Consider the following 27,096-nt stretch of genomic DNA (forward strand, 5'->3'; position numbering starts at 1 on the left):
TTTTGACTTGTGCAGCACTACTGCTGCATAAGCTGTGGCTCTTCTACTTTGTAACACCTGAGGGGGGGTTAAAGGTTACCTTTGAAATTGGTTCAATTAGGCTTCGGCCTACACTCTGCTCCCCCTGCAGAGCCCGGGCTCTAACACCGCCAGTTGGGGCCCGGGACTGCTAGCTGCACAGAGAAAAACACCAGCCAATGTGTCAGTGGGGTTCAGCACCGCCAGCTGTTCCCCTGCTGTGCAGCCGGCAACATGTCCTGCAACTGCCACGCAGGCACAACAGACCCAAAGCTGCCGCCAGTGCAGGCTTCGGCCTACACTCTGCTCCATCTCCTCCTCCTGCTGACCCTGGGCTCTAACACCGCCAGTTGGGGCCCGGTACTGCTAGCTGCACAGAGAAAAACACCAGCCAATGTGTCAGTGGGGTTCAGCACCGCCAGCTGTTCCCCTGCTGTGTAGCCGGCATCGTGTCCTGCAAAAGCCACGCAGACACCAGAACTGAAATTGAAGGGAACCTGTCCCCCCTCCCCCAGGCGTTTGTACGTTTTACAGCCACCTTGTACAGCGGTAATGCTGCATGTGTGCAAGGTGGCTCATAAACGTATTCTCCTCGCACATGTGGAACTGAAAACACGTCTAAAATGTGTCCTCTGTGTGACCATTTAACCGTCCCGGTGGTGTGACTTTCCTTTGTAATGACACGCTGCAACCCCCTTGGTAGCGCTGCCCGTCTTCTGGCATCATTGTTTGGCTGCCTGCGCCTCTGCGGCCGCCCTGACCCACACAACGCCCCTCGGTGTCTTATTTATTGGGACTGCGAGGGTGTGATTGATGGGCATGAGCAGTGCATCAGTTCGCCTGTCCCTCATCTCCTTCCGCCTTCTTCAGACTGTGCGGCTTCATGGCCGTGGCATGCGATAAGGGATCAGCTGACGCCGCATAGTCTGAAGCGGGTGTAAGAACCCAAGCGAGAGGCGAACATATGTACTGCGCCAGGCCATGAATCCCAGCCCCGCAGTGTTTTAACAATGTTAAGACACTGCGGGGCTGGGATTCATGGTCATCGCGAAGCGCACCGGCCGACATTAAATGATGTCAGAAGATGGGCAGCGCTAACAGCGCTAGGCCAGGGGATAACACGACAGCGCAGACTCCTGTACAGCAAATAACAACGCTCAGGAGGCTGCACCCAGCACCAAGGTGGGATTCTTGACATCTGTGCTGCGTCTTATTACGAAGGGAACTCGCGCCTCCAACACAGTTTGACTGTATAAAGGGCTAAATGTTATACGTGTTTCATTCAGCGTGTGCAAGGAGCAAAATTAAAAGAGCAACCTTTGACTTGTGCAGCACTACTGCTGCATAAGCTGTGGCTCTTCTACTTTGTAACACCTGAGGGGGGGTTAAAGGTTACCTTTGAAATTGGTTCAATTAGGCTTCGGCCTACACTCTGCTCCCCCTGCAGAGCCCGGGCTCCAACACCGCCAGTTGGGGCCCGGTACTGCTAGCTGCACAGAGAAAAACACCAGCCAATATGTCAGTGGGGTTCAGCACCGCCAGCTGTTCCCCTGCTGTGCAGCCGGCAACGTGTCCTGCAACTGCCACGCAGACACAACAGACCCAAAGCTGCCGCCAGTGCAGGCTTCGGCCTACACTCTGCTCCATCTCCTCCTCCTGCTGACCCTTTGCTCCAACACTGCTAGTTGGGGCTCTAGGAAGACAAGCTTGAATAGGTCCCCATCCTGGTTCCAGCACCGTCAGCTGGTTCCGGGCAGAGCCTTTGGCTTAGGTGCCTCCCTCTGGGTATCCGAGTTCCACCAACGTCAGGTGGTCCTTGGTAGTGCTTTCAGGCACGGGTACCTCCTGCTTAGTAACCGGGTTCCAGTAACGTCAGCTGGTCCTCGGTAGTTCCATTGGCTCTTGGACCTTCGGCTACCCATCCGGGTTCCAGCACAGTCAGCTGGTTCTCGGCAGTGTCTTTTGCTCTTGTACCTTCTGCTCCCCATCCTGGTTCCAGTACCGTCAGCTGGTTCCGGGCAGAGCCTTTGGCTTAGGTGCCTCCCTCTGGGTATCCGAGTTCCACCAACGTCAGGTGGTCCTTGGTAGTGCTTTCAGGCACGGGTACCTCCTGCTTAGTAACCGGGTTCCAGTAACGTCAGCTGGTCCTCGGTAGTTCCATTGGCTCTTGGACCTTCGGCTACCCATCCGGGTTCCAGCACCGTCAGCTGGTTCTCGGCAGTGTCTTTTGCTCTTGTACCTTCTGCTCCCCATCCTGGTTCCAGTACCGTCAGCTGGTTCCGGGCAGAGCCTTTGGCTTAGGTGCCTCCCTCTGGGTATCCGAGTTCCACCAACGTCAGGTGGTCCTTGGTAGTGCTTTCAGGCACGGGTACCTCCTGCTTAGTAACCGGGTTCCAGTAACGTCAGCTGGTCCTCGGTAGTTCCATTGGCTCTTGGACCTTCGGGTAGCCATCCGAGTTCCAGTTCTATCGGCTGTTTCTCGGCATTTTCTCAGCCTTCTTGTACCTTCTGCTACATTTCCAAGTTCAAGAGACTAAACACGATGACCCGGAAGACCACCCCTAAGATGACGACGACACCAGAGACGACAACCACTGTGATGACGACGACCCTGGAGACGATGACCCTGAAGACCACCCCGATGACGACAACCCCGGAGACGACGACCCTGGAGACGACGACCCTGGAGACGACGACGACATGGGAGACCGAGAAGCAGAAGAACAAGAGGCTGCAGAACAAAGAGCAGAAGAACATTAAGCATAAGACTAAATATCAGAGCAAAAGATATTATCTAAATTATAAGCAGAAGAAGACTAAGCAGTGTATGGGGGTTAGTCCATTCCTCCTCGTGGTGCCCCTGGATAAAGCCTGATGCTGCAGGCCAAACTGAACGCGGACAAATGTAACTCTTTTGTGACAGGCAGAACGGAAGGTGTAATCTTCAAACTTTTATAGATAACAACTACGGGAATGCCTGTCACAAATCAGAATATGATGAAGAAGTTGAATATGAAAAAGATAATAGTTAAATAAAAAGAATATGAACAATGTAAAAAAAAAAAAAAAAATAGGTAGAAGAAGAAGAAGATGAATAAGGTGAAGATAGTTGATGTCAAAGAAGCTGATGATGAGGATAATGAAGAAGAAAGTGTGGGAGAAGTAAAAAAGAAGGTGAAGGACGTGGAAGTAGTGAAACATCAATATCTGAAAAAAAAATAAATAAATAACATAGTCAAAATCTTTCTAACACCGAACGTCATAAAAAAAAACAAAAAAACCTGCTATTCTATTTGTTTGGGCTAAACCTCTGTGCCTTTAATGTCTCCGCCACGTCCCCCAATACATCCTACATTATTCTTAGTTGTTTTCCTTCATGTAGAATGAACCTACAAGGAAAGAAAGGGTTTATTTTAATTCCGATACTTTCGTCCCATTGACTTGCATTGGGATCGGGTATCGGTATCGGATTAGATCCGATACTTTGACGGTATCGGCCGATACTTTCCGATACCGATACTTTCCGATATCGGAAGGTATCGCTCAACACTACTTGTGAGTTTAAGATTCATCTGTCTGTGTTTGTGAATGTATCTGGGTAAAGAGACAGCTCCATTATTATCATTAGATCTTATCTAAGGAGGCAAAGTACATGTCAGGCTTCTTTCACACTTCCGTCGGAATGTGCCCGTCGCCAAGCATCGGCGGGATGTACCGATGGAAGTGTGTGCAATTTTGACAGACGTGAGCAGCGGACGCAGTGTTTCAATGTGTCCGCTGCTTAATGTTAAGGCCCGAGGAGGAGGGGCGGAGATCCGGCCGCGCATGCGCTGTAGGAAATGCAGGACCCGACGTGCGAAAAAATGTTCCCTTGAAAGTTTTTTCATAACGATGGGCCGCCAAATACCGACGCATCCAGTGCACGACGTATGGAACGTGTGTTCATACGTCGCAATGCGTCGGTAATACAAGTCTATGTGAAAAAAACGCATCCTGCGGGCAACTTTGCAGGATGCGTTTTTTTCACAGAATTATGCATTGCGATGTTCACATTCCGACGGAGGCCTCAGAGGGCGCGCCACATGGTCTCCTCTGACACATATCCTGCCCCATCCAAAATAACAACAATTTGGTAGGAAAAGAGGTAAAGATCGCATGTCTGGGGGCTGCGGAGGCCAAGGAGCCTCCAGTGGAGGAGGAGACTGAGGACATCGGACAGTAAATGGTCATGTAGTGGATGGTCACCTTGTGTTACTCATATACAGGCTTCAGAACTGTTATCTCACAACATTCATTCCCTGCTTGTTCAGTGTCTGATCATAACATATGATGCTTCACAATGTGAATGACGTAGGTATGATACAGATAGCAGAGGGCTTACTCCCCCTCATTACTTCTATCTGCTGTAACCCTAGTGCCACTTGGGGACTGCACCCCTTTAACCATTGATAAGATGAAGCAATACCCCTAAGTAATCATTATAATCAGCCATTCTGCCCCTTTTATATTAGCGCACATGAATATCACAGATAGAGGACTAACACTACATCCAAAGAGTAGGTAACACTATGGTGAATGAAAAGCCATCCATGGATACCAAAGTCAGACAGTTTTTTAATGGTTTCCTGCGATTATACATTTCCACTACAATTAACGGAATTATTGAAAATTTCAGTTTGCCAGATTTGACAATTTGTCCAGAAAACTAATTTCATGACAAATAAAAAGTACTTTGAAGCCCCGGTTGCCCTATAAAACGTTAATGTGATTCTTCTCTGTTCCGCACACACTAATGTTCTTCACTGCAGTTCTGTCCTAATCTCTATCTTTAGGCTGCGATCACATATCAATATTTATATCTAAAAATGAGAAAAACACAAGGCGCCCCCAATGTGTCACACTGTTTAGGAAAACATATGGTCCTATGCAGGGAATGTGCTCACCTATTGGAGTTGTGAACCTAGGTCACAACTCCCATGTAGGCTTGACCGTAGCAGCAGGTCTCCACAAAAATCCAATTAAGGATGTTGAGGGTGATAGTCTTAGGCGAACTGAAGACCGCGCACACGGTATAAATTTTTAGGTAGTTTATTGAAGCCAACGCGTTTCAAGAGCTTTCTTGCTCTCTTCTTCAGGGCATATCTTTTTTTTTTTTTTTTTTTTTTTCAGAAGTAAGTTGTTATAGAAGTGAGGTTTAGTAATTGTCACCTCACTTAGTAAAAGGTTTTATTAAGTCACAGAATATCTGACATTACATTTAGCCCTCCAGGCTCAAGAGAATTCAAGGTATATATCCAAAAAATCTCTTTCTTATTAAGTGACTGTGTGCGATTAGGGACATGTGCCGCAACATGATCAATAGGGTGAACATGGAATAGTGAAGGATTACAATTATGTGAGATACTAAAGTGTTTGGAAAGACCATGTTTAAGAAAACCTATTTTAATATTGTGTCGGTGAGAATTCATACGAAGGTGAAGTGGTTGTGTGGTCCTGCCAACATAAATCTTGTTGCATGGACAAGTGATAATGTAAATAACATAAGAAGTGGTACAAGTGAAATGGTGACTGATTGGAAAGGGGTGAGGAAAGGAGGGATGTTTAAATGCTGTACTGGTATGTGCTATGATACCACAGCACAGACAATTCTTGTGAAAACATTTGAAAATCCCCGGTTTTTGTGAAGAAAGTGATTTTTTCCGTTCATCAAGAAGTCTACTGGGTGCCAGTTTATTTTTCAGGCTGGGTGCTCTCCTAAAAATAATTTTAGGATGTTGCGGCACCAGCTTTCCCAGTATGTTATCCTCTCTCACTATATACCACAACTCATCAATGGATTTTTTTATGTATTTGTGGTCTGTACTGAAAGTGGTTATAAAGCTGCAAGTGTGATCTTCTGAGCCGGTTACAGTGTTAGCTTTTTCCCTTTTAAGTAACAATTCTTGATTAAAATTCTTATAAACGTGCTGAAATGCTCTGTTTACCAATTCACTGGGATATTTTTGTGCTAAAAATTTATTTTTTAAAATTTCAGATTGATCCTTAAAATCACTATCAGAAGAACAATTCTTCCTAATGCGCATAAACTGGCTTTTTGGAATATTACAAAGCCATTTATCAAGATGATTACTGTTATAATGAACATAGCTGTTACTGTCTACTTTTTTAAAAAAGTTTTTTGTATGAATCTCTCCATCCATAATAAAGAATGTTACATCTAGATAGTTAATAGCGGTTTTGTTAAAAACAAAAGTAAAATCAAGACCCCAGGGGTTGTTTTTGAGCTGTGACATTAAGAATTCTGGAGGTTTAAAAGTTGTGTCCCAAATAAAAACAAGATCATCAATATAACGTGCATAAAAAACCATACAATCAGTAAAAGCACTATTATAAATAAAAGAATTCTCAAAATGACCCATAAATAAATTAGCATATGTTGGTGCTACCCGTGATCCCATTGCCGCACCACGTGTTTGGTGGTACAGTTCGCCCAAAAAAGTAAAATAGTTATTTTTTAAAATAAACTCCATTCCCGACATTAAGAACTGTTTTTGTTTATCTGATAATCTCGAATCTGTATCCATAAATAGTTTCATACTTTCAAGCCCAATTTCATGTTTGATATTTGTATATAAGGAGCATACATCAACTGTAATAAATACATAACTATCTTTCCATTTAACATTTCTAATAAGTTTAATCACATGTGTAGAATCCTTAATATAGCTCCTCAAAAGGGTAACATGTAATTGCATAATGCTATCTATATAGTTGGATAAATTTGAGGTTAGAGAACCAATACCCGAGATAATAGGGCGACCAGGGGCATTTTTTGCACTCTTGTGGATTTTAGGGATATGATACATAAAAGGTACGCTTGGATATGCCCTGAAGAAGAGAGCAAGAAAGCTCTTGAAACGCGTTGGCTTCAATAAACTACCTAAAAATTTATACCGTGTGCGCGGTCTTCAGTTCGCCTAAGAATATTTATATCTAAGCACAATGCCTCCATAATGTGTGAATTCAGACTCACAATTTCTTCAGCGTTTTGTGACTTTCTCTCCTTATTTCTGTCACTAAGCTGCAACGATTTCTTATGTTTCAGATTCAATCCAAAATGTTTGCTGCTCTCCCTGCCTCGGCTTTTACACAGGCTATGATAGTCAATCCTCGTTGACTGTGGTCATACCATGTGATGGGATAGCTGCACAGCATTTCGGGGAAGCTCGACCACAGCTGAGGGTATGTGAACCTTATCTAGATGATACAACCTGGGTCCAATAAATTTTCCCCAAATTCCATCTCTAATTGATTTTCTCATATGTAATTTCCACTGAAGAAGAAGAAGACGACGACAGCCCAGCATCCCAGCTTGTCAATTGCTTGCTGGAAGCTTTTTTAGCTGATTTGTTTTTTTTGGAATAATTTCCATTTTACGGCCTCTCACTTGTTTGTGTGCATTTGTATATTGGACAAACCCTGAATATAACACAAATCCAAGCTGATGTGGAAAGGAGATCTGGAGCGGAGCTCAGGTTGTCTACAGCTCACACCGAGCAGCCTGAAAATGATGATTCCTGCATATGGACCAATCTCTACCACCATGATGAGCAGAAAAAAGGACACTCGATATCTGTATTATGAAGCACGCACTGCAATGCGTCTCTTTGTGGACACTCACCTCTGGGAAATTCTTGGCGGCTGCTTTTAAATATATGTATTTGGGGTTACCCAGTAGAGGAATTGGGGTAGGTCCAGGAGGCAGTGACCGGTATCTTTGCTGTTTGGACCAGGGGAAGAAAATGTAGACGGTGAGGAGAAGGACAAGAGAAAGAGCGAGGATGGTGGACAGCTCCATGGCTCCTGTGAATAGAAACAGAGGATATGATTACACTGTTTCACATATTTTCAAAAGTTGTCAGGTTCAGTTGTAAAACGAGCCTTTTCTTAATGATTTTGACTTCCTGAATTAAAATTCATAAGTCTACAGAAATATCAAACTCTACTGTAGTGCCACCCCAATTTATACAGATAACGACGTGGTGTTAAAGCCGCATCAATCCTGTATGTAACCAGCGTGACACACTATGCTAGAAGTTATGTGAGCTGTAAGGTGTGGTATCTCCACGAGTGAGACCACGCCAGTGTACGGAAGTCCTCAAACAGACACTCAGCAGTGTGTCAGGCTGTGCTGATACTGGCGCACATGTAGCTATCCTGAACTAATTAACCCGGTCTGTATAATTTAATATTATCTGACCCTCATTAACATTTGATACACAAGTGGGGCATGTGTCCCTGACGCGCGTTTTACCAGAATACTGCCAATTTCTTAGGGCAGGGTCGGCCACATGCTCTGGCTATTTATGCTACTAGTCCAGACTGACAAGCGGACTGACCAATCAACACATTTTGCATGGTATATTAAAGCTAGAATCTTGTAAATAGAGAGATGGAATATAGAATTAAAGCAAAATCGTCCTTCTATCCATACAGCCATAGGCATTGTATTGGGTTGCTTATTGTTTCAATATTAATTTGTACCTTAAATAAAGTAAATAGAAAGTCATTAGTGATGAGCGCGCACTAAAATGCTCGGGTGCTCGTTACTCAAGTTGAACAAATCGAAATGCTCTGGTGCGCTACCTGAGTAACAAGTATAATGGAAGTCAATGGGAAACTCAAGCATTTTTCTGCCCCATGAATCAGAACAAAGCAACAGGCTTCAAATTTATAAGGCAATAATCCCTGACTAGATGTCTGTAATACGCTATCCCTACTGCCACACCTCACTGTAGATGAAGTGCAGATAAGTGCAGTATTATTATAACAGAATCTAATCTATTTGAATTAGCCCTCAAAAACGTGATTAGTTTAATGAAGTTGCCTCAAGGACTGTCATTTCATCAACCCTGCTGGGGAAAATAGCAGAGCGTTTCGCATCTACTCAGCCTGATATGGAGGAGACCAGAATCTTCTGTACTTACTGTACAAACTCTCCTGTCTCGGGTGTGAAATCCTGTATGCAGTGTGAAAACTCCCTATGTGACGACTACCTGACATGCATAGTGTGGCTGGTATTCTACTACTGCTCTCTGCTGCTCACAAAGCCTTGCCAACATTTGTTATGTTGAGTCTCAACGCGCTGTGACATCGCACACCAGTTGGTGAGCTGGACGTTGCAAACACTGTTGCAGCACTGCTCAGGTGGCGGCAGCTGTAGCTGACTTGCAGAAATAAGCACACACGTGACATACTTTCTTAAGTAGGGGCAGCACGATGGCTAAGTCGTTAGCACTGCGGCCTTGCAGCGTTAGAGTCCTGGGTTCAAATCCCACCCAGGGCCAAAATCTGCAAGGAGTTTGTATGTTCTCCCCGTGTTTGCGTGGGTTTCCTCCAGGTACTCTGGTTTCCTCCCACATTCAAAAGACATACTGATAGGGAATTTAGATCGTGAGCCCCATTGGGACAGCGATGACATTATAGGTTATAGGTTCAGGGGCAATAGCCACAGATCAGTCTGGTCTGTTAGACCTTTCAACAACTCTGTGGCAGTGTGCGGTTTGTCACCTAAGCAGATTAGCTTCAGCAGAGCTTGTGGCAGCTTGGCCGAGGCAGTTCTGCAGTGCTTCCAGCTTGAAACTGATGTTGACAATTGATGAGTGAGGAGGAAGAGGTGCAGGAACTGCTGTAGAAGGTCTGGGAAACCCTGAATGATCCAGGACCCGCAATCCTCGGTGTCAGTAGCATGTGTTCCATCCCAGGGTCTGACTGGGTCCCAGCTTCTACAATGTTCACCAAGTGTGACTTCATGGAAATGTAGCATCCCTGGCACTAAGCACTTGTCCAGATGTCCGTGGTTAAGATACACCGAGAGAAATAGTGGCGGCTGGGGGCCGAGTACTAAGGGATGGCCACCACCATGAGGTTGTGGGAAGCTTCTGTTTCCACAAGCTTAAAGCGCAACATTTCCTGGGCAAGCATGCTGTCCCTGCTGATGCTGGCATGGCAGATGTTGCAAATGGCCTTTTTTGGTTTAACTGGCTTGTCTTTCAAACGTGTCATACTTGGAAAAACCTAACCCTTGGCTTGTGTTTTAACCATGCTTGTACTCTGGGGAGGAGTTGCCCGCCTTGTGTCTCTGTCCACCCCACTACCTCTTCCTGCCTGAAGTGATGCTGTAAATCCGTCCCGCTGTGCGCTGCTGTCCTCTGCTGTTACCCTCCCAGGTTGGGTCAGTGACTTCATCATTCACTACATTGTCGTCCACTGCTGTACCTTGGCCTCCTCTTTACTTGCTGATGTAACAACACCACTTGTTGGCAATTGTGTTTCATACTGTATATATTTGCTGAAATATGTGCCCTGCTACATATGCTCCTGCTCCCTCTTCGACCGCTTACAATCAGGCTTACGGTCACATGACTCCACTGAAACTGCCTTATCTAAGGTCACCAATGACCTATCAACTACCAAGAGCAAGCGACACTACTCTATCCTCCTCCTCCTGGACCTGTCCTCTGCATTTGACACAGTGGACCATTCCCTGTTGCTGCGGACCCTCTCATCCCTTGACATCACAGACTTGGCCCTGTCCTGGATCTCATCATACCTAACTGACTGGACAGTCAGCGTCTCCCACTCACACATCACCTCCTCACCTCGCCCCCTATCTGTCGGAGTCCCGCAAGGTTCAGTTCTAGGGCCCCTGTTCTTCTCCATCTACACGTTTGGCGTGGGACAGCTCATAGAATCTCACAGCTTTCAGTATCATCTCTATGCTGACGACACACAGATCTGCATCTCTGGACCATATATCACCACCCTACTAACCAGAATCCCTCAATGTTTGTCCGCTATTTCATCCTTCTTCTCCGCTAGATTTCTAAAACTTAACATGTACAAAACAGAATTCATCATCTTTCCCCATCTAACGCCACCCCCCAAAGAACCTTTTCATTACAGTAAACGGCTGCCCACTCTCCCCAGTCCCACAAGCTCGCTGTCTTGGGGTAATCCTTGACACTGATCTCTCCTTCAAACAACATATCCAAGCCCTTTCCACTTCCTGCCGCCTTCAACTCAAAAATATTTCACGGATCCGTACATTCCTAAACCAAGAGTCTGCAAAAACCCTAGTCCATGCCCTCATCATCTCCTGCCTCGACTACTGTAACCTTCTGCTCTGTGGCCTCCCCTCTAACACTCTCGCACCCCTCCAATCTACTCTAAACTCTGCTGCCTGACTAATCCACCTGTCCCCCCGCTATTCCCCGGCCTCTCCCATCTGTCAATCCCTTCACTGGCTCCCCATTACCCAGAGACTCCAGTACAAAACCCTAACCATGACATACAAAGCCATCCACAACCTGTGTCCTCCACACATCTGTGACCTCGTCTCCCGGTACTTTCCTGCACGCAACCTCCGATCCTGACAAGATCTCCTTCTCTACTCCCCTCTTATCTCCTCTTCCCACAATCGCATACAAGATTTCTCTCGTGCATCACCCCTACTCTGGAACTCTTCTCTACCACAACACATCAGACTCTCGCCTACCATCGAAACCTTCAAAAAGAACCTGAAGACTCACCTCTTCTGACAAGCCTACAACCTGCAGTAACCACCGATCAACCAAACCACTGCACGACCAGCTCTATCCTCACCTACTGTATCCTCACCCATCCCTTGTAGATTGTGAGCCATCGCGGGCAGGGTCCTCTCTCCTCCTGTACCAGTTGTGACTTGTATTGTTCAAAATTATTGTACTTGTTTTTATTATGTATACCCCTCCTCACATGTAAAGCGCCATGGAATAAATGGCGCTATAATAATAAATTATAATAATAATAAGCTAAAATACCCAATAACACCATTAGACATCATAAGTCTAGAGAAATAACAAACTCTATTGTAGTGCCACCCCAATTTATACAGATAACGACGTGGTGTTAAACCGTATCAATCCTGTATGTAACTAGCGTGAGATACTATGTGAAAAGTTGTGTGAGCTGTAAGGTGTGGTATCTCCATTAGCGAGACCACGCCAGTGTACGGAAGTCCTCAAATAGACACTCAACAGTGTGTCAGGCTGTGCCGATACTGGAGCACATGTAGCTATCCTGAGCTAATTAACCCGTTCTGTATAATTTAATAGTATCTGACCCGCATTAACAGCTGATACACAAGCAGGACATCAGTCCTTGATGTGTGTTTCTCCTAAATACTGGCTTCTTTTAATGGCGGAGTCGGCCACATGCTCTGGCTATTTATGCTGCTTGCCAAGAGTGACAAGCGGACTGACACACTTTGAATGATATATTAATGTTAGAATTTTGTAAATATGGAATTAAAGCAACATCTTCCTTATATCTGTAAGGGAGCAGAAACTAACCAGGTTTGCCTCATCTGTAACGGGTCCAGAACCATTAGGTCTGTCACCTAGGATACAGGGGGAGAGCTTGGGGTGTCCCTGTGCTCAAGAGATGTGGACATGGCTAAGCAGTTAATGTGCGTGCAGAAATTCAAACAGTTCAGGCCGGAACAGCACGCGTGCGAGAGTCCAGATCAGCTGTGAGGCAAAGGGGCGGCGCAGACTGGAGTCGGGGACAATAGGACGCGCTGACAGGAAACGATCGACGGGGACCCACTGAGACACCACAGATAACACTGTCCTCGCTAACACCGCTGTCCCCGCTTACACAGCAGACCTTTAAGAGACTGCTGACTCAGCCGACAACACTGACAAGACCGCCCCGGCTGGGAGTATTGACCGTGAGAGGCAGGATCTGTGTACGGCATACAGGCGCTCATCGGTATGGCACAGTGGACCGATCTGGCCATTATAGAGTGTTTCGGGACAGTGTCACAGGGTCCGGCAGTGTGGGGACTCTCACCGCTGAGGGAAGAGTGTTGTGAATTAGACTTTTTGGCTCCCTCTTGTGGTTACTAGTGATATGACTCTGGGATTGTCCTTCCTCAGTTTGGCACCCACCTGGGTCGTTAGTCCAGGGGTGTTGCTATATAAACTTCCTGGATCCTTAGTCCAGTGCCTGGCATCGTTGTAATCAGATCCTTTCTGTTTGCTCCTGTCTGCTGGTCCTGGTTCGTGCAAAATTAAGCTAAGTCTTGCTTCTTTGTTTTTTGTTTTTTTTTGCTTTGCTCTTATTTTTGTCCAGCTTGTACTAAATGTGATTCCTGACTTTGCTGGAAGCTCTAGGGGGCTGGTGTTCTCCCCCCGGGCCGTTAGACGGTTCGGGGGTTCTTGAATATCCAGCATGGATATTTTGATAGGGTTTTTGCTGACCATATAAGTCATCTTACTATATTCTGCTATTAGCTAGTGGGCCTCTCTTTGCTAAATACCTAGCTCATTCTTACGTTTGTCTTTTCCTCTTATCTCACCGTTATTATTTGTTGGGGGCTTGTATCCAACTTTTGGGGTCTTTTCTCTGGAGGCAAGAAAGGTCTTTCTTTTCCCTTCTAGGGTTAGTTAGTTCTCCGGCTGGCGCGAGACGTCTAGAACCAACGTAGGCACGTTCCCCGGCTGCTGCTATTTGTGGTGCTAGGATTAGATATATGGTCAGCTCAGTTACCACTGCCCTATGAGCTGGTTTTTTGTGTTTGCAGACGTAGTAATTATTTCTGAGACCCTCTGCCATTGGGGTCATAACAGTATGCCAGGCCCACATTGAATGTTTAATGCATTGCAGAAGTGGGATAATAAGAAAGGAAATTTTGAGGTTTTTTTTTTTTTTTTTTTCCTCTCTTCCTCCCCTTTACCTCTGAGTGGCTTGTGCTTGCTGCAGACATGAATGTCCAGACCTTGATTACAAGTGTAAACCAGCTTGCTGCTCGTGTGCAGGGCATACAAGATTTTGTTACCAATAGTCCAATGTCTGAACCTAAAATACCTATTCCTGAACTGTTTTCTGGAGACCGATTTAAGTTTAGGAATTTCAGGAATAATTGTAAATTGTTTCTATCTCTGAGACCCCGTTCATCTGGAGATTCAGCTCAGCAAGTTAAAATTGTTATCTCTTTTTTACGGGGCGACCCTCAGGATTGGGCTTTCTCGCTAGCGCCAGGAGATCCGGCATTAGCAAATATTGATGCGTTTTTTCTGGCGCTCGGATTGCTTTACGAGGAACCCAATCTTGAAGTTCAGGCAGAAAAAGCCTTGCTGGCTATTTCTCAGGGCCAGGATGAAGCTGTAGTGTATTGCCAAAAATTTCGGAAATGGTCCGTGCTTACTCAGTGGAATGAGTGTGCTCTGGCCGCAAATTTCAGAAATGGCCTTTCTGAAGCCATTAAGAATGTGATGGTGGGTTTCCCCATTCCTACAAGTCTGAATGATTCCATGGCGCTGGCTATTCAAATTGACCGGCATTTGCGGGAGCGCAAAACCGCTAATCCTCTGGTGGTGTTGTCTGAACAAACACCTGATTTAATGCAATGTGATAGAATTCAGACTAGAAATGAGCGGAAAAATCATAGACGTCAGAATGGGTTGTGTTTTTACTGTGGTGATTCTACACATGTTATATCAGCATGCTCTAAACGCCTAACAAGGGTTGTTAGTCCTGTCGCCATTGGTAATTTGCAACCTAAATTTATTTTGTCTGTGACTTTAATTTGCTCATTGTCTTCTTACCCTGTTATGGCGTTTGTGGATTCAGGTGCTGCCCTGAGTCTTATGGATCTGTCATTTGCCAAGCGCTGTGGTTTTGTTCTTGAACCGTTGGTAAATCCTATTCCTCTTAGAGGTATTGATGCTACGCCATTGGCGGAAAATAAACCGCAGTTTTGGACGCAGGTAACCATGTGCATGACTCCTGAACATCGGGAGGTGATTCGTTTTCTTGTTCTGCATAAAATGCATGATTTGGTCGTTTTGGGTCTGCCATGGTTACAGACCCACAATCCAGTCTTGGATTGGAAGGCAATGTCTGTGTCAAGTTGGGGCTGTCAGGGAATTCATGCTGATTCCCCGCCGGTGTCTATTGCTTCCTCTACTCCTTCGGAAGTTCCTGAGTATTTGTCTGATTATCAGGATGTATTCAGCGAGTCCAGGTCCAGTGCTCTGCCTCCTCATAGGGACTGTGACTGCGCCATAGATTTGATTCCAGGTAGTAAATTTCCTAAGGGAAGACTATTTAATCTGTCTGTACCTGAGCATGCCGCAATGCGTTCGTATATCAAGGAGTCTCTGGAGAAGGGGCATATCCGTCCATCCTCTTCCCCTCTTGGTGCGGGATTCTTTTTTGTGGCCAAGAAGGACGGATCTTTGAGACCTTGTATTGACTATCGGCTTCTGAATAAAATCACTGTTAAATTTCAGTATCCTTTGCCTCTGTTGTCGGACTTGTTTGCCCGGATTAAAGGTGCCAAGTGGTTCACCAAGATAGATCTTCGTGGTGCGTACAACCTTGTGCGCATTAAGCAAGGAGATGAATGGAAGACAGCATTTAATACGCCCGAAGGTCATTTTGAGTACTTGGTGATGCCTTTTGGGCTCTCTAATGCTCCCTCAGTGTTTCAGTCCTTTATGCATGATATTTTCCGGAAGTATCTGGATAAATTTATGATTGTTTATCTGGATGATATTCTGGTTTTCTCTGAAGATTGGGACTCACATGTGGAGCAGGTCAGGATGGTGTTTCAGGTTTTGCGTGAGAATGCTTTGTTTGTTAAGGGCTCAAAGTGTCTCTTTGGAGTACAGAAGGTTCCCTTTTTGGGGTTTATTTTTTCCCCTTCTGCTGTGGAGATGGACCCAGTCAAGGTCCGAGCTATTCATGATTGGACTCAACCCACATCAGTTAAGAGTCTTCAGAAGTTCTTGGGTTTTGCTAACTTCTACCGTCGTTTTATCGCTAATTTTTCTAGCGTTGTTAAACCTTTGACGGATATGACCAAGAAAGGTTCTGATGTTGCTAACTGGGCTCCTGCAGCCGTGGAGGCGTTCCAAGAGTTGAAGTGCCGGTTTACTTCGGCGCCTGTTTTGTGCCAGCCTGATGTCTCACTTCCCTTTCAGGTCGAAGTGGATGCTTCGGAGATTGGGGCAGGGGCCGTTTTGTCGCAGAGAGGCCCTGGTTGCTCGGTAATGAGACCATGTGCTTTCTTCTCTAGGAAGTTTTCGCCTGCTGAGCGGAATTATGATGTTGGCAATCAGGAGTTGCTGGCCATGAAGTGGGCATTTGAGGAGTGGCGTCATTGGCTCGAGGGTGCTAAGCATTGTGTGGTGGTCTTGACTGATCACAAAAATCTTATGTATCTCGAGTCTGCTAAACGCCTGAATCCTAGACAGGCCCGCTGGTCATTGTTTTTCTCCCGTTTTGACTTTGTGGTCTCGTATTTACTAGGTTCAAAGAATGTGATGGCTGATGCTCTTTCAAGGAGCTTTGTGCCTGACTCTCCTGGAGTCGCAGAACCAGTTGGTATTCTTAAAGAGGGAGTTATCTTGTCGGCCATTTCTCCTGATTTGCGACGTGTGTTGCAGAGATTTCAGGCTGGTAGACCTGACTCTTGTCCACCTGACAGACTGTTTGTTCCTGATAAGTGGACCAGCAGAGTCATTTCCGAGGTTCATTCCTCGGTGTTGGCAGGGCATCCGGGAATTTTTGGCACCATAGATCTGGTGGCTAGGTCCTTTTGGTGGCCTTCCTTGTCACGGGATGTGCGGTCATTTGTGCAGTCCTGTGGGACTTGTGCTCGAGCTAAGCCTTGCTGTTCTCGTGCCAGCGGGTTGCTCTTGCCCTTGCCTGTCCCGAAGAGGCCTTGGACACACATTTCCATGGATTTCATTTCAGATCTCCCGGTGTCTCAGGGCATGTCTGTCATCTGGGTGGTATGTGATCGCTTTTCTAAGATGGTCCATTTGGTGCCTTTGCCTAAGCTGCCTTCCTCTTCCGATCTGGTTCCTGTGTTCTTTCAGAATGTGGTTCGTTTACACGGCATTCCTGAGAATATTGTGTCTGACAGAAGATCCCAGTTTGTTTCCAGGTTCTGGCGATCCTTTTGTGCTAGGATGGGCATTGATTTGTCGTTTTCGTCTGCCTTTCATCCTCAGACTAATGGACAAACGGAGCGAACTAATCAGACTCTGGAGGCTTATTTGAGGTGTTTTGTTTCGGCAGATCAGGATGATTGGGTGACCTTCTTGCCGTTGGCTGAGTTTGCCCTTAATAATCGGGCTAGTTCCGCTACTTTGGTTTCGCCATTTTTCTGCAACTCTGGGTTCCATCCTCGTTTTTCCTCGGGACATGTGGAGCCTTCTGACTGTCCTGGGGTAGATTCTGTGGTGGATAGGTTGCAGCAGATCTGGAATCATGTGGTGGACAACTTAAAGTTGTCACAGGAGAAGGCTCAGCGTTTTGCCAACCGCCGCTGCGGTGTGGGTCCCCGACTTCGTGTTGGGGATTTGGTATGGCTGTCTTCTCGATTTGTTCCTATGAAGGTCTCCTCTCCTAAATTTAAGCCTCGCTTCATCGGTCCTTACAGGATATTGGAAATCCTTAATCCTGTGTCCTTTCGCTTGGATCTTCCGGTGTCGTTTGCCATTCACAACGTGTTCCATAGGTCTTTGTTGCGGCGGTACGTTGTACCTGTGGTTCCTTCTGTTGAGCCTCCTGCTCCGGTGTTGGTTGAGGGCGCGTTGGAGTACGTGGTGGAGAAGATCTGGGATTCTCGTCTCTCCAGACGGAGGCTTCAGTATCTGGTCAAGTGGAAGGGCTATGGTCAGGAGGATAATTCCTGGGTGGTTGCTTCTGATGTGCATGCGGCCGATTTAGTTCGTGCCTTTCACGCTGCTCATCCTGATCTGTTGTGAATTTGGATTCTGGGCTCCCCCGGTGGCCACTGGTGGAATTGAACTGGTGTCTTCATCTTCTCTGTTCACCTGTTCCCATCAAGATGTGGGAGTCGCTATATAACCTTGCTGCTCTGTTAGTTGCTTGCCGGTCAACAATGTTATCAGAAGCCTCTCTGTGCTTGTTCCTGCTCCTAGACAACTACTAGATAAGTTGGACTCTTGTCCATGTTTGTTTTTGCATTTTTGTTCCAGTTCACAGCTGTAGTTTCGTTACTGTGTCTGGAAAGCTCTTGTGAACAGGAATTGCCACTCTGGTGTTATGAGTTAATGCCAGAGTTTTAAAGTAATTTCTGGATGGTGTTTTGATAGGGTTTTCAGCTGACCATGAAAGTGTCCTTTCTGTCTTCTGCTATGTAGTAAGTGGACCTCAAATTTGCTAAACCTATTTTCATACTACGTTTGTTATTTCATCTTAATTCACCGCCAATACATGTGGGGGGCCTCTGTCTCCTTTCGGGGTATTTCTCTAGAGGTGAGCTAGGACTAATATTTTCCTCTGCTAGCATTATTTAGTCCTCCGGCTGGTGCTGGGCATCTAGAATCAACGTAGGCATGCTACCCGGCCACTGCTAGTTGTGCGTTAGGTTTAGTTCATGGTCAGCTCAGTTCCCATCTTCCAAGAGCTAGTTCCTATATATGCTGATGCTATGTTCTCTTGCCATTGAGAACATGACAGTTTGACCGGCCCACTAAAGGGTTAAAATCCTTGGCTGAGAAAGGAGAGAAATAAGAAGTCTGCTGAGATTTTTTTTTTTTTTTTTTTTCTCCTTCTAATCTTTGAATGGCTCTGTGTCCACCTGTTTGTAATGGATCTTCAGAGTGTAACTGCAGGTTTGAATAATCTCGCCACGAAGGTACAAAATTTGCAAGACTTTGTTTGTCATGCACCTGTATCTGAGCCGAGAATTCCTTTGCCGGAATTTTTCTCGGGGAATAGATCTGGGTTTCAGAATTTTCGAAATAATTGCAAATTATTTTTGTCCCTGAAATTTCGCTCTGCCGGAGACCCTGCACAGCAGGTCAGGATTGTGATTTCCTTGCTCCGGGGCGACCCTCAAGACTGGGCTTTCTCATTGACACCAGGGGATCCTGCGTTGCTCAATGTGGATGCGTTTTTTCTGGCCTTGGGGTTGCTTTATGACGAACCTCATTTGGAGCTTCAGGCAGAAAAAACTTTGATGTCCCTATCTCAGGGGCAAGATGAAGCGGAAATTTACTGCCAAAGATTCCGTAAATGGTCTGTGCTTACTCAGTGGAATGAGTGCGCCCTGGCGGCGACTTTCAGAGAGGGTCTCTCTGATGCCATTAAGGATGTTATGGTGGGGTTCCCTGTGCCTGCGGGTCTGAATGAGTCCATGACAATGGCTATTCAGATTGATAGGCGTTTGCGGGAGCGCAAACCAGTGCACCATCTGGCGGTGTCCACTGAGAAGTCGCCAGAGAGTATGCAGTGTGATAGAATTCTGTCCCGAAGTGAGCGGCAGAATTTTAGACGGAAAAATGGGTTGTGTTTCTATTGTGGTGATTCTACTCATGTTATATCAGCATGCTCTAAGCGCACTAAAAAGCTTGATAAATCTGTTTCCATTTGCACCTTACCGTCTAAGTTTATTCTATCTGTGACCCTGATTTGCTCTTTGTCATCTATTACCACGGACGCCTATGTCGACTCTGGCGCCGCTTTGAGTCTTATGGATTGGTCCTTTGCCAAACGCTGTGGGTATGATTTAGAGCCTTTGGAGACTCCTATTCCTCTGAAGGGGATTGACTCCACCCCATTGGCTAATAATAAACCACAATACTGGACACAAGTAACTATGCGTATTAATCCGGATCACCAGGAGATTGTTCGCTTTCTGGTGCTGTATAATCTACATGATGATTTGGTGCTAGGATTGCCTTGGCTGCAATCTCACAACCCAGTCCTCGACTGGAGAGCTATGTCTGTGTTGAGCTGGGGATGTAAGGGGGCTCATGGGGATGTACCTGTGGTTTCCATTTCATCATCTATTCCCTCTGAAATTCCTGAGTTCCTGTCTGACTATCGTGACGTCTTTGAAGAATCCAAGCTTGGTTCGTTACCTCCGCACCGAGAGTGCGATTGTGCCATAGATTTAATCCCGGGTAGTAAATACCCAAAGGGTCGTTTGTTTAATCTGTCTGTGCCTGAACATGCTGCTATGCGAGAATATATAAAGGAGTCCTTGGAAAAGGGACATATTCGTCCATCGTCATCTCCCTTAGGAGCCGGTTTTTTCTTTGTGTCAAAAAAAGACGGCTCTTTGAGACCATGTATCGATTATCGGCTTTTGAACAAAATCACTGTTAAATATCAATACCCATTGCCGTTGCTGACTGATTTGTTTGCTCGCATAAAGGGGGCCAAGTGGTTCTCTAAGATTGACCTTCGTGGGGCGTATAATTTGGTGCGAATCAGGCAGGGGGATGAGTGGAAGACCGCATTTAATACGCCCGAGGGCCACTTTGAGTATTTAGTGATGCCTTTTGGTCTTTCAAATGCTCCGTCAGTTTTCCAGTCCTTTATGCATGATATTTTTCGCGATTATTTGGATAAATTTATGATTGTGTATCTGGATGATATTCTGATTTTTTCGGATGACTGGGACTCTCATGTCCAGCAAGTCAGGAGGGTTTTCCAGGTTTTGCGGTCTAATTCTTTGTGTGTGAAGGGTTCTAAGTGTGTTTTTGGGGTACAGAGGATTTCCTTTTTGGGATATATTTTTTCTCCCTCTTCCATTGAAATGGATCCTGTCAAGGTTCAAGCTATTTGTGATTGGACGCAGCCCTCTTCTCTTAAGAGTCTTCAGAAATTTTTGGGCTTTGCTAACTTTTATCGTCGATTTATTGCTGGTTTTTCGGATATTGCTAAGCCATTGACCGATTTGACTAAGAAGGGTGCTGATGTTGCTGATTGGTCCCCTGACGCTGTGGAGGCCTTTCGGGAGCTTAAGCGCCGTTTTTCCTCTGCCCCTGTGTTGCGTCAGCCTGATGTTGCTCTACCTTTTCAGGTTGAGGTCGACGCTTCTGAGATCGGAGCTGGGGCAGTGTTGTCGCAGAAAAGTTCTGACTGCTCCGTGATGAGGCCTTGTGCCTTCTTTTCCCGTAAATTTTCGCCCGCTGAGCGGAATTATGATGTTGGGAATCGGGAGCTTTTGGCCATGAAGTGGGCTTTTGAGGAGTGGCGCCATTGGCTTGAGGGGGCCAGACATCAGGTGGTGGTACTGACTGACCACAAAAATTTGATTTATCTTGAGACCGCCAGGCGCCTGAATCCTAGACAGGCGCGCTGGTCATTATTTTTCTCTCGGTTTAATTTTGTGGTGTCATACCTACCGGGTTCTAAGAATGTTAAGGCGGATGCCCTTTCTAGGAGTTTTGAGCCTGACTCGCCTGGTAACTCTGAGCCCACAGGTATCCTTAAGGATGGAGTGGTATTGTCAGCCGTTTCTCCAGACCTGCGGCGGGCCTTGCAGGAGTTTCAGGCGGATAGACCGGATCGTTGCCCACCTGATAAACTGTTTGTTCCTGATGATTGGACCAGTAGAGTCATCTCTGAGGTTCATTCTTCTGCGTTGGCAGGTCATCCTGGCATTTTTGGTACCAGGGATTTGGTGGCAAGGTCCTTCTGGTGGCCTTCCCTGTCACGAGATGTGCGAGGCTTTGTGCAGTCTTGTGACGTTTGTGCTCGGGCCAAGCCTTGTTGTTCTCGGGCTAGTGGATTATTGTTGCCCTTGCCTATTCCTAAGAGGCCTTGGACGCACATCTCGATGGATTTTATTTCAGATCTGCCTGTTTCTCAGAAGATGTCTGTCATCTGGGTGGTGTGTGACCGTTTCTCTAAGATGGTCCATTTGGTTCCTCTGCCCAAGTTGCCTTCTTCTTCCGAGTTGGTTCCTCTGTTTTTTCAAAATGTTGTTCGTTTGCATGGTATTCCTGAGAATATCATTTCTGACAGAGGGACCCAATTCGTGTCTAGATTTTGGCGGGCATTCTGTGCTAGGATGGGCATAGATTTATCTTTTTCGTCCGCTTTCCATCCTCAGACGAATGGCCAGACCGAGCGGACTAATCAGACCCTGGAGACATATCTGAGGTGTTTTGTGTCTGCTGACCAGGATGATTGGGTTGCTTTTTTGCCATTGGCAGAGTTCGCTCTCAATAATCGGGCCAGCTCTGCCACTTTGGTGTCCCCGTTTTTCTGTAATTCGGGGTTTCATCCTCGATTTTCCTCTGGTCAGGTGGAATCTTCGGATTGTCCTGGAGTGGATGCTGTGGTGGAGAGATTGCATCAGATCTGGGGGCAGGTGGTGGACAATTTGAGGTTGTCCCAGGAGAAGACTCAGCTTTTTGCCAACCGCCACCGTCGTGTTGGTCCTCGGCTTTGTGTTGGGGATTTGGTGTGGTTGTCTTCTCGTTTTGTCCCTATGAGGGTCTCTTCTCCTAAGTTTAAGCCTCGGTTCATCGGCCCGTATAAGATATTGGAGATTCTTAACCCTGTTTCCTTCCGTTTGGACCTCCCTGCATCCTTTTCTATTCATAACGTTTTTCATCGGTCATTATTGCGCAGGTATGAGGTACCGGTTGTGCCTTCCGTTGAGCCTCCTGCTCCGGTGTTGGTTGAGGGTGAGTTGGAGTACGTTGTGGAGAAAATCTTAGACTCTCGTGTTTCCAGACGGAGACTCCAGTATCTGGTCAAGTGGAAGGGATACGGCCAGGAGGATAATTCTTGGATGAATGCATCTGATGTTCATGCCTCTGATTTGGTTCGTGCCTTTCATAGGGCCCATCCTGATTGCCCTGGTGGTTCTGGTGAGGGTTCGGTGCCCCCTCCTTGAGGGGGGGGTACTGTTGTGAATTTGGATTCTGGGCTCCCCCGGTGGCCACTGGTGGAATTGAACTGGTGTCTTCATCTTCTCTGTTCACCTGTTCCCATCAAGATGTGGGAGTCGCTATATAACCTTGCTGCTCTGTTAGTTGCTTGCCGGTCAACAATGTTATCAGAAGCCTCTCTGTGCTTGTTCCTGCTCCTAGACAACTACTAGATAAGTTGGACTCTTGTCCATGTTTGTTTTTGCATTTTTGTTCCAGTTCACAGCTGTAGTTTCGTTACTGTGTCTGGAAAGCTCTTGTGAACAGGAATTGCCACTCTGGTGTTATGAGTTAATGCCAGAGTTTTAAAGTAATTTCTGGATGGTGTTTTGATAGGGTTTTCAGCTGACCATGAAAGTGTCCTTTCTGTCTTCTGCTATGTAGTAAGTGGACCTCAAATTTGCTAAACCTATTTTCATACTACGTTTGTTATTTCATCTTAATTCACCGCCAATACATGTGGGGGGCCTCTGTCTCCTTTCGGGGTATTTCTCTAGAGGTGAGCTAGGACTAATATTTTCCTCTGCTAGCATTATTTAGTCCTCCGGCTGGTGCTGGGCATCTAGAATCAACGTAGGCATGCTACCCGGCCACTGCTAGTTGTGCGTTAGGTTTAGTTCATGGTCAGCTCAGTTCCCATCTTCCAAGAGCTAGTTCCTATATATGCTGATGCTATGTTCTCTTGCCATTGAGAACATGACACTGATCGCCCTGGTGGTCTTGGTGAGGGTTCGGTGACCCCTCCTTAAGGGGGGGGGTACTGTTATGAATTAGACTTTTTGGCTCCCTCTTGTGGTTACTAGTGATATGACTCTGGGATTGTCCTTCCTCAGTTTGGCACCCACCTGGGTCGTTAGTCCAGGGGTGTTGCTATATAAACTTCCTGGATCCTTAGTCCAGTGCCTGGCATCGTTGTAATCAGATCCTTTCTGTTTGCTCCTGTCTGCTGGTCCTGGTTCGTGCAAAATTAAGCTAAGTCTTGCTTCTTTGTTTTTTGTTTTTTTTTGCTTTGCTCTTATTTTTGTCCAGCTTGTACTAAATGTGATTCCTGACTTTGCTGGAAGCTCTAGGGGGCTGGTGTTCTCCCCCCGGGCCGTTAGACGGTTCGGGGGTTCTTGAATATCCAGCGTGGATATTTTGATAGGGTTTTTGCTGACCATATAAGTCATCTTACTATATTCTGCTATTAGCTAGTGGGCCTCTCTTTGCTAAATACCTAGCTCATTCTTACGTTTGTCTTTTCCTCTTACCTCACCGTTATTATTTGTTGGGGGCTTGTATCCAACTTTTGGGGTCTTTTCTCTGGAGGCAAGAAAGGTCTTTCTTTTCCCTTCTAGGGTTAGTTAGTTCTCCGGCTGGCGCGAGACGTCTAGAACCAATGTAGGCACGTTCCCCGGCTGCTGCTATTTGTGGTGCTAGGATTAGATATATGGTCAGCTCAGTTACCACTGCCCTATGAGCTGGTTTTTTGTGTTTGCAGACGTAGTAATTATTTCTGAGACCCTCTGCCATTGGGGTCATAACAGAAGAGACTATTCCCCTTTCCTCCCTTCAGCCATTAAGGCCAGTGCCCATGATAATCCCACAAATTATCACCGCCATCGCCAGGTTCACCAGAGGACATCGCCATCATCAGTACAACAGGAGGACACCGTTAACGCCAGGGAAGTTTCTCCCATTGTTTTCACAGAACTGTAACAGATCCTTTTTTTTGTCACAATCTAAACGTCCTCAGTCACAGGCAGGAGCACACCCATGGCTGATGCCCAAAGTGTTAAGAATATTATTTGCATTATTATCCCCTGTTCGTTAAAACCTTCCCTCCCTATTAGTTCTCTCTGCATTAGGTATAACCTTGCTCCTTGTGTACATATCTCCCTGCAAGGAGTAACTACTGTTAATTAACCCCTTTTTGACATCTGACGTACTATCCCGTCGAGGTGGTATGGGCCCGTATGACCACCGATGGGATAGTACGTCATCACCGATCAGCCGTGCTCATGGGGGGAGCGTGGCCGATGGGGGCTGGGTGTCAGGCTGACTATCGCAGCTGACATCCGTCACTATGTACCAGGAGCGGTCATGGACCGCTCCTGGCACATTAACCCCCGGCACACTGCACTGCAATCAAAGATGATCGCGGCGTTCTGGCGACACAGGGAAGCATCGAGCAGGGAGGAGGCTCCGTGCGTGCTTCCCTGCGACCCTCGGAGCAACGTGATCACCTTGCTCCTACCTCCTCCGACCTGCAGGCCCAGATCAAAAATGGCGGGGGGCCTTCCGATTCCTGCAGGGAGGTGACTTTCAAGAACTTGCTCAGAGCAGGTTCCGGGAAGCCTCCATGCAGTGCCTGTCAGATCGCTGATCTGACACAGTGCACTACAAAGTGTCAGATCAGCGGTCTGTCACTATAGTGTGATGTTCCCCCCTGGGGCAATGTGAAAATGTAAAAAAAAAATATTTCCATGTGAAAAAAAATAAAAATTCCAAAATAAAGAAAAAAAGATATTGCTCCAATAATTATATTTCTTTATCTAAATAAAAAAAACAATAAAAGTACACATATTTAGTATTGTCGCGTCTGTAACGACCCGACCTATAAAACTGTCCCACTAGTTAACCCCTTCAGTGAACACAGTAAAAAAAAAAGCGAGGCAAAAAACTACGCTTTATTATCATACTGCCAAACAAAAAATGGAATAACACGCGACCAAAAAGACTGATATAAATAACCATGGTGCCGCTGAAAACAACATCTTGTCCCGAGCCACCATACAGCGTCATCAACGAAAAAGTAAAAAAGTTATAGTCCTCAGAATAAAGCGATGCAAAAATAATTATTTTTTATATAAAATAGTTTTTATAAAAGCGCCAAAACATAAAAAATGATATAAATGAGGTATCGCTGTAATCGATCTGACCCGAAGAATAAAACTACTTTATCAATTTTACTAAATGTGGATCGGTATAAGCACCCCCTAAAAGAAATTCATGAATAGCTGGTTTTTGTTCATTCTACCTCACAAAATTCGGAATAAAAAGAGATCAAAAAATGCTACGTGCCCAAAAATGATACCAATAAAAACGTTAACTCATCAAGCAAAAAACAAGACCCACATGACTCTGTGGACCAAAATATGGAAAAGTTATAGCTCTTAAAATGTGGAGATGCAAAAACAATTTTTTTGCTATAAAAAGTGTCCTTTAGTGTGTGATGGCTGCCAATCATAAAAATTTGCTAAAAAACCTGCTATAAAAGTAAATCAACCCCACCTTGATCACCCCCTTAGCTAGGGAAAAATAATAAAATTATAAAAAATGTATTTATTTCCATTTTCCCATTAGGGTTAGGGTTGGGGCTAAAGTTAGGGTTGGGGCTAAAGTTAGGGTTGGGGCTAAAGTTAGGGTTGGGGCTAAAGTTAGGGTTAGGGTTGGGGCTAAAGTTAGGGATAGGGTTGGGTTAGGGTTAGGGCTAAAGTTAGGGTTGGGGCTAAAGTTAAGGTTAGGGTTGTGGCTAAAATTAGGGTTAGGGTTGGGGCTAAAGTTAGGGTTAGGGTTGGAGCTAAAGTTAGGGTTTGGATTACATTTACAGTTGGGATTAGGTTTGGGATTAGGGATAGGGGTGTGGTTAGGGTTATGGTTGTGATTAGGGTTAGGGGTATGTTTGGGTTAGGTTTCAGTTAGAATTGGGGGGTTTCCACTGTTTAGGCACATCAGGGGCTCTCCGAACGCGACATGTCATCCAATCTCAACTCCAGCCACTTCTGCATTGAAACAGTAAAACAGTGCTCCTTCCATTTCGAGCTCTCCCGTGCGCCCAAACAGGGGTTTACCCCAACATATGGGGTATCAGCGTACTCAGGACAAATTGTTCAACAACGTTTGGGGTCCAATTTCTCCTGTTACCCTTAGAAAAATACAAAACCGGGGGCTAAAATATAATTTTTGTGGAAAAAAAATGATTTTTTATTTTCACGGCTCTGTGTTATAAACTGAAGTGAAACACTTGGGGTTTCAAAGTTCTCACAACACATCTAGACAAGTTCCTTGGAATGTCTAGTTTCCAATATGGGGTCAGTTGTGGGGGGTTCCTACTGTTTAGGTACATCAGTGGCTCTGCAAACGTAATGTGACGCCTGCAGACCATTCCATCTAAGTCTGCATTCCAAACGGAGCTCCTTCCTTTCCAATCTCTGCCATGCGCCCAAACAGTGGTTCCCCCCTACATATCGTGTATCAGCATACTCAGGACAAATTGGACAACAACTTTTGGGGTCCAATTTCTCCTGTTACCCTTGGGAAAATATGAAACTGGGGGCTA

At 45.8% G+C, this 27,096-nt stretch overlaps 1 protein-coding gene across 3 annotated transcripts in view; it reads right to left on the reverse strand.

The window, feature by feature from the left end:
* The window catches only part of LOC143783135 (cytochrome P450 2C20-like), a 744,296-nt gene that overhangs the window by 200,617 nt on the left and 516,583 nt on the right, over nucleotides 1-27,096 (reverse strand). For all 3 annotated transcript variants that reach the window (XM_077271442.1, XM_077271444.1, XM_077271443.1), the window contains exon 2: nucleotides 7,700-7,881. In XM_077271442.1, coding sequence (XP_077127557.1) covers nucleotides 7,700-7,881 — 182 coding nt within the window. The remainder of the gene's footprint in view (nucleotides 1-7,699; nucleotides 7,882-27,096) is intronic.

This window comes from Ranitomeya variabilis, chromosome 6 (assembly GCF_051348905.1).
Source record: "Ranitomeya variabilis isolate aRanVar5 chromosome 6, aRanVar5.hap1, whole genome shotgun sequence".
Lineage (NCBI taxonomy): Eukaryota > Metazoa > Chordata > Amphibia > Anura > Dendrobatidae > Ranitomeya > Ranitomeya variabilis.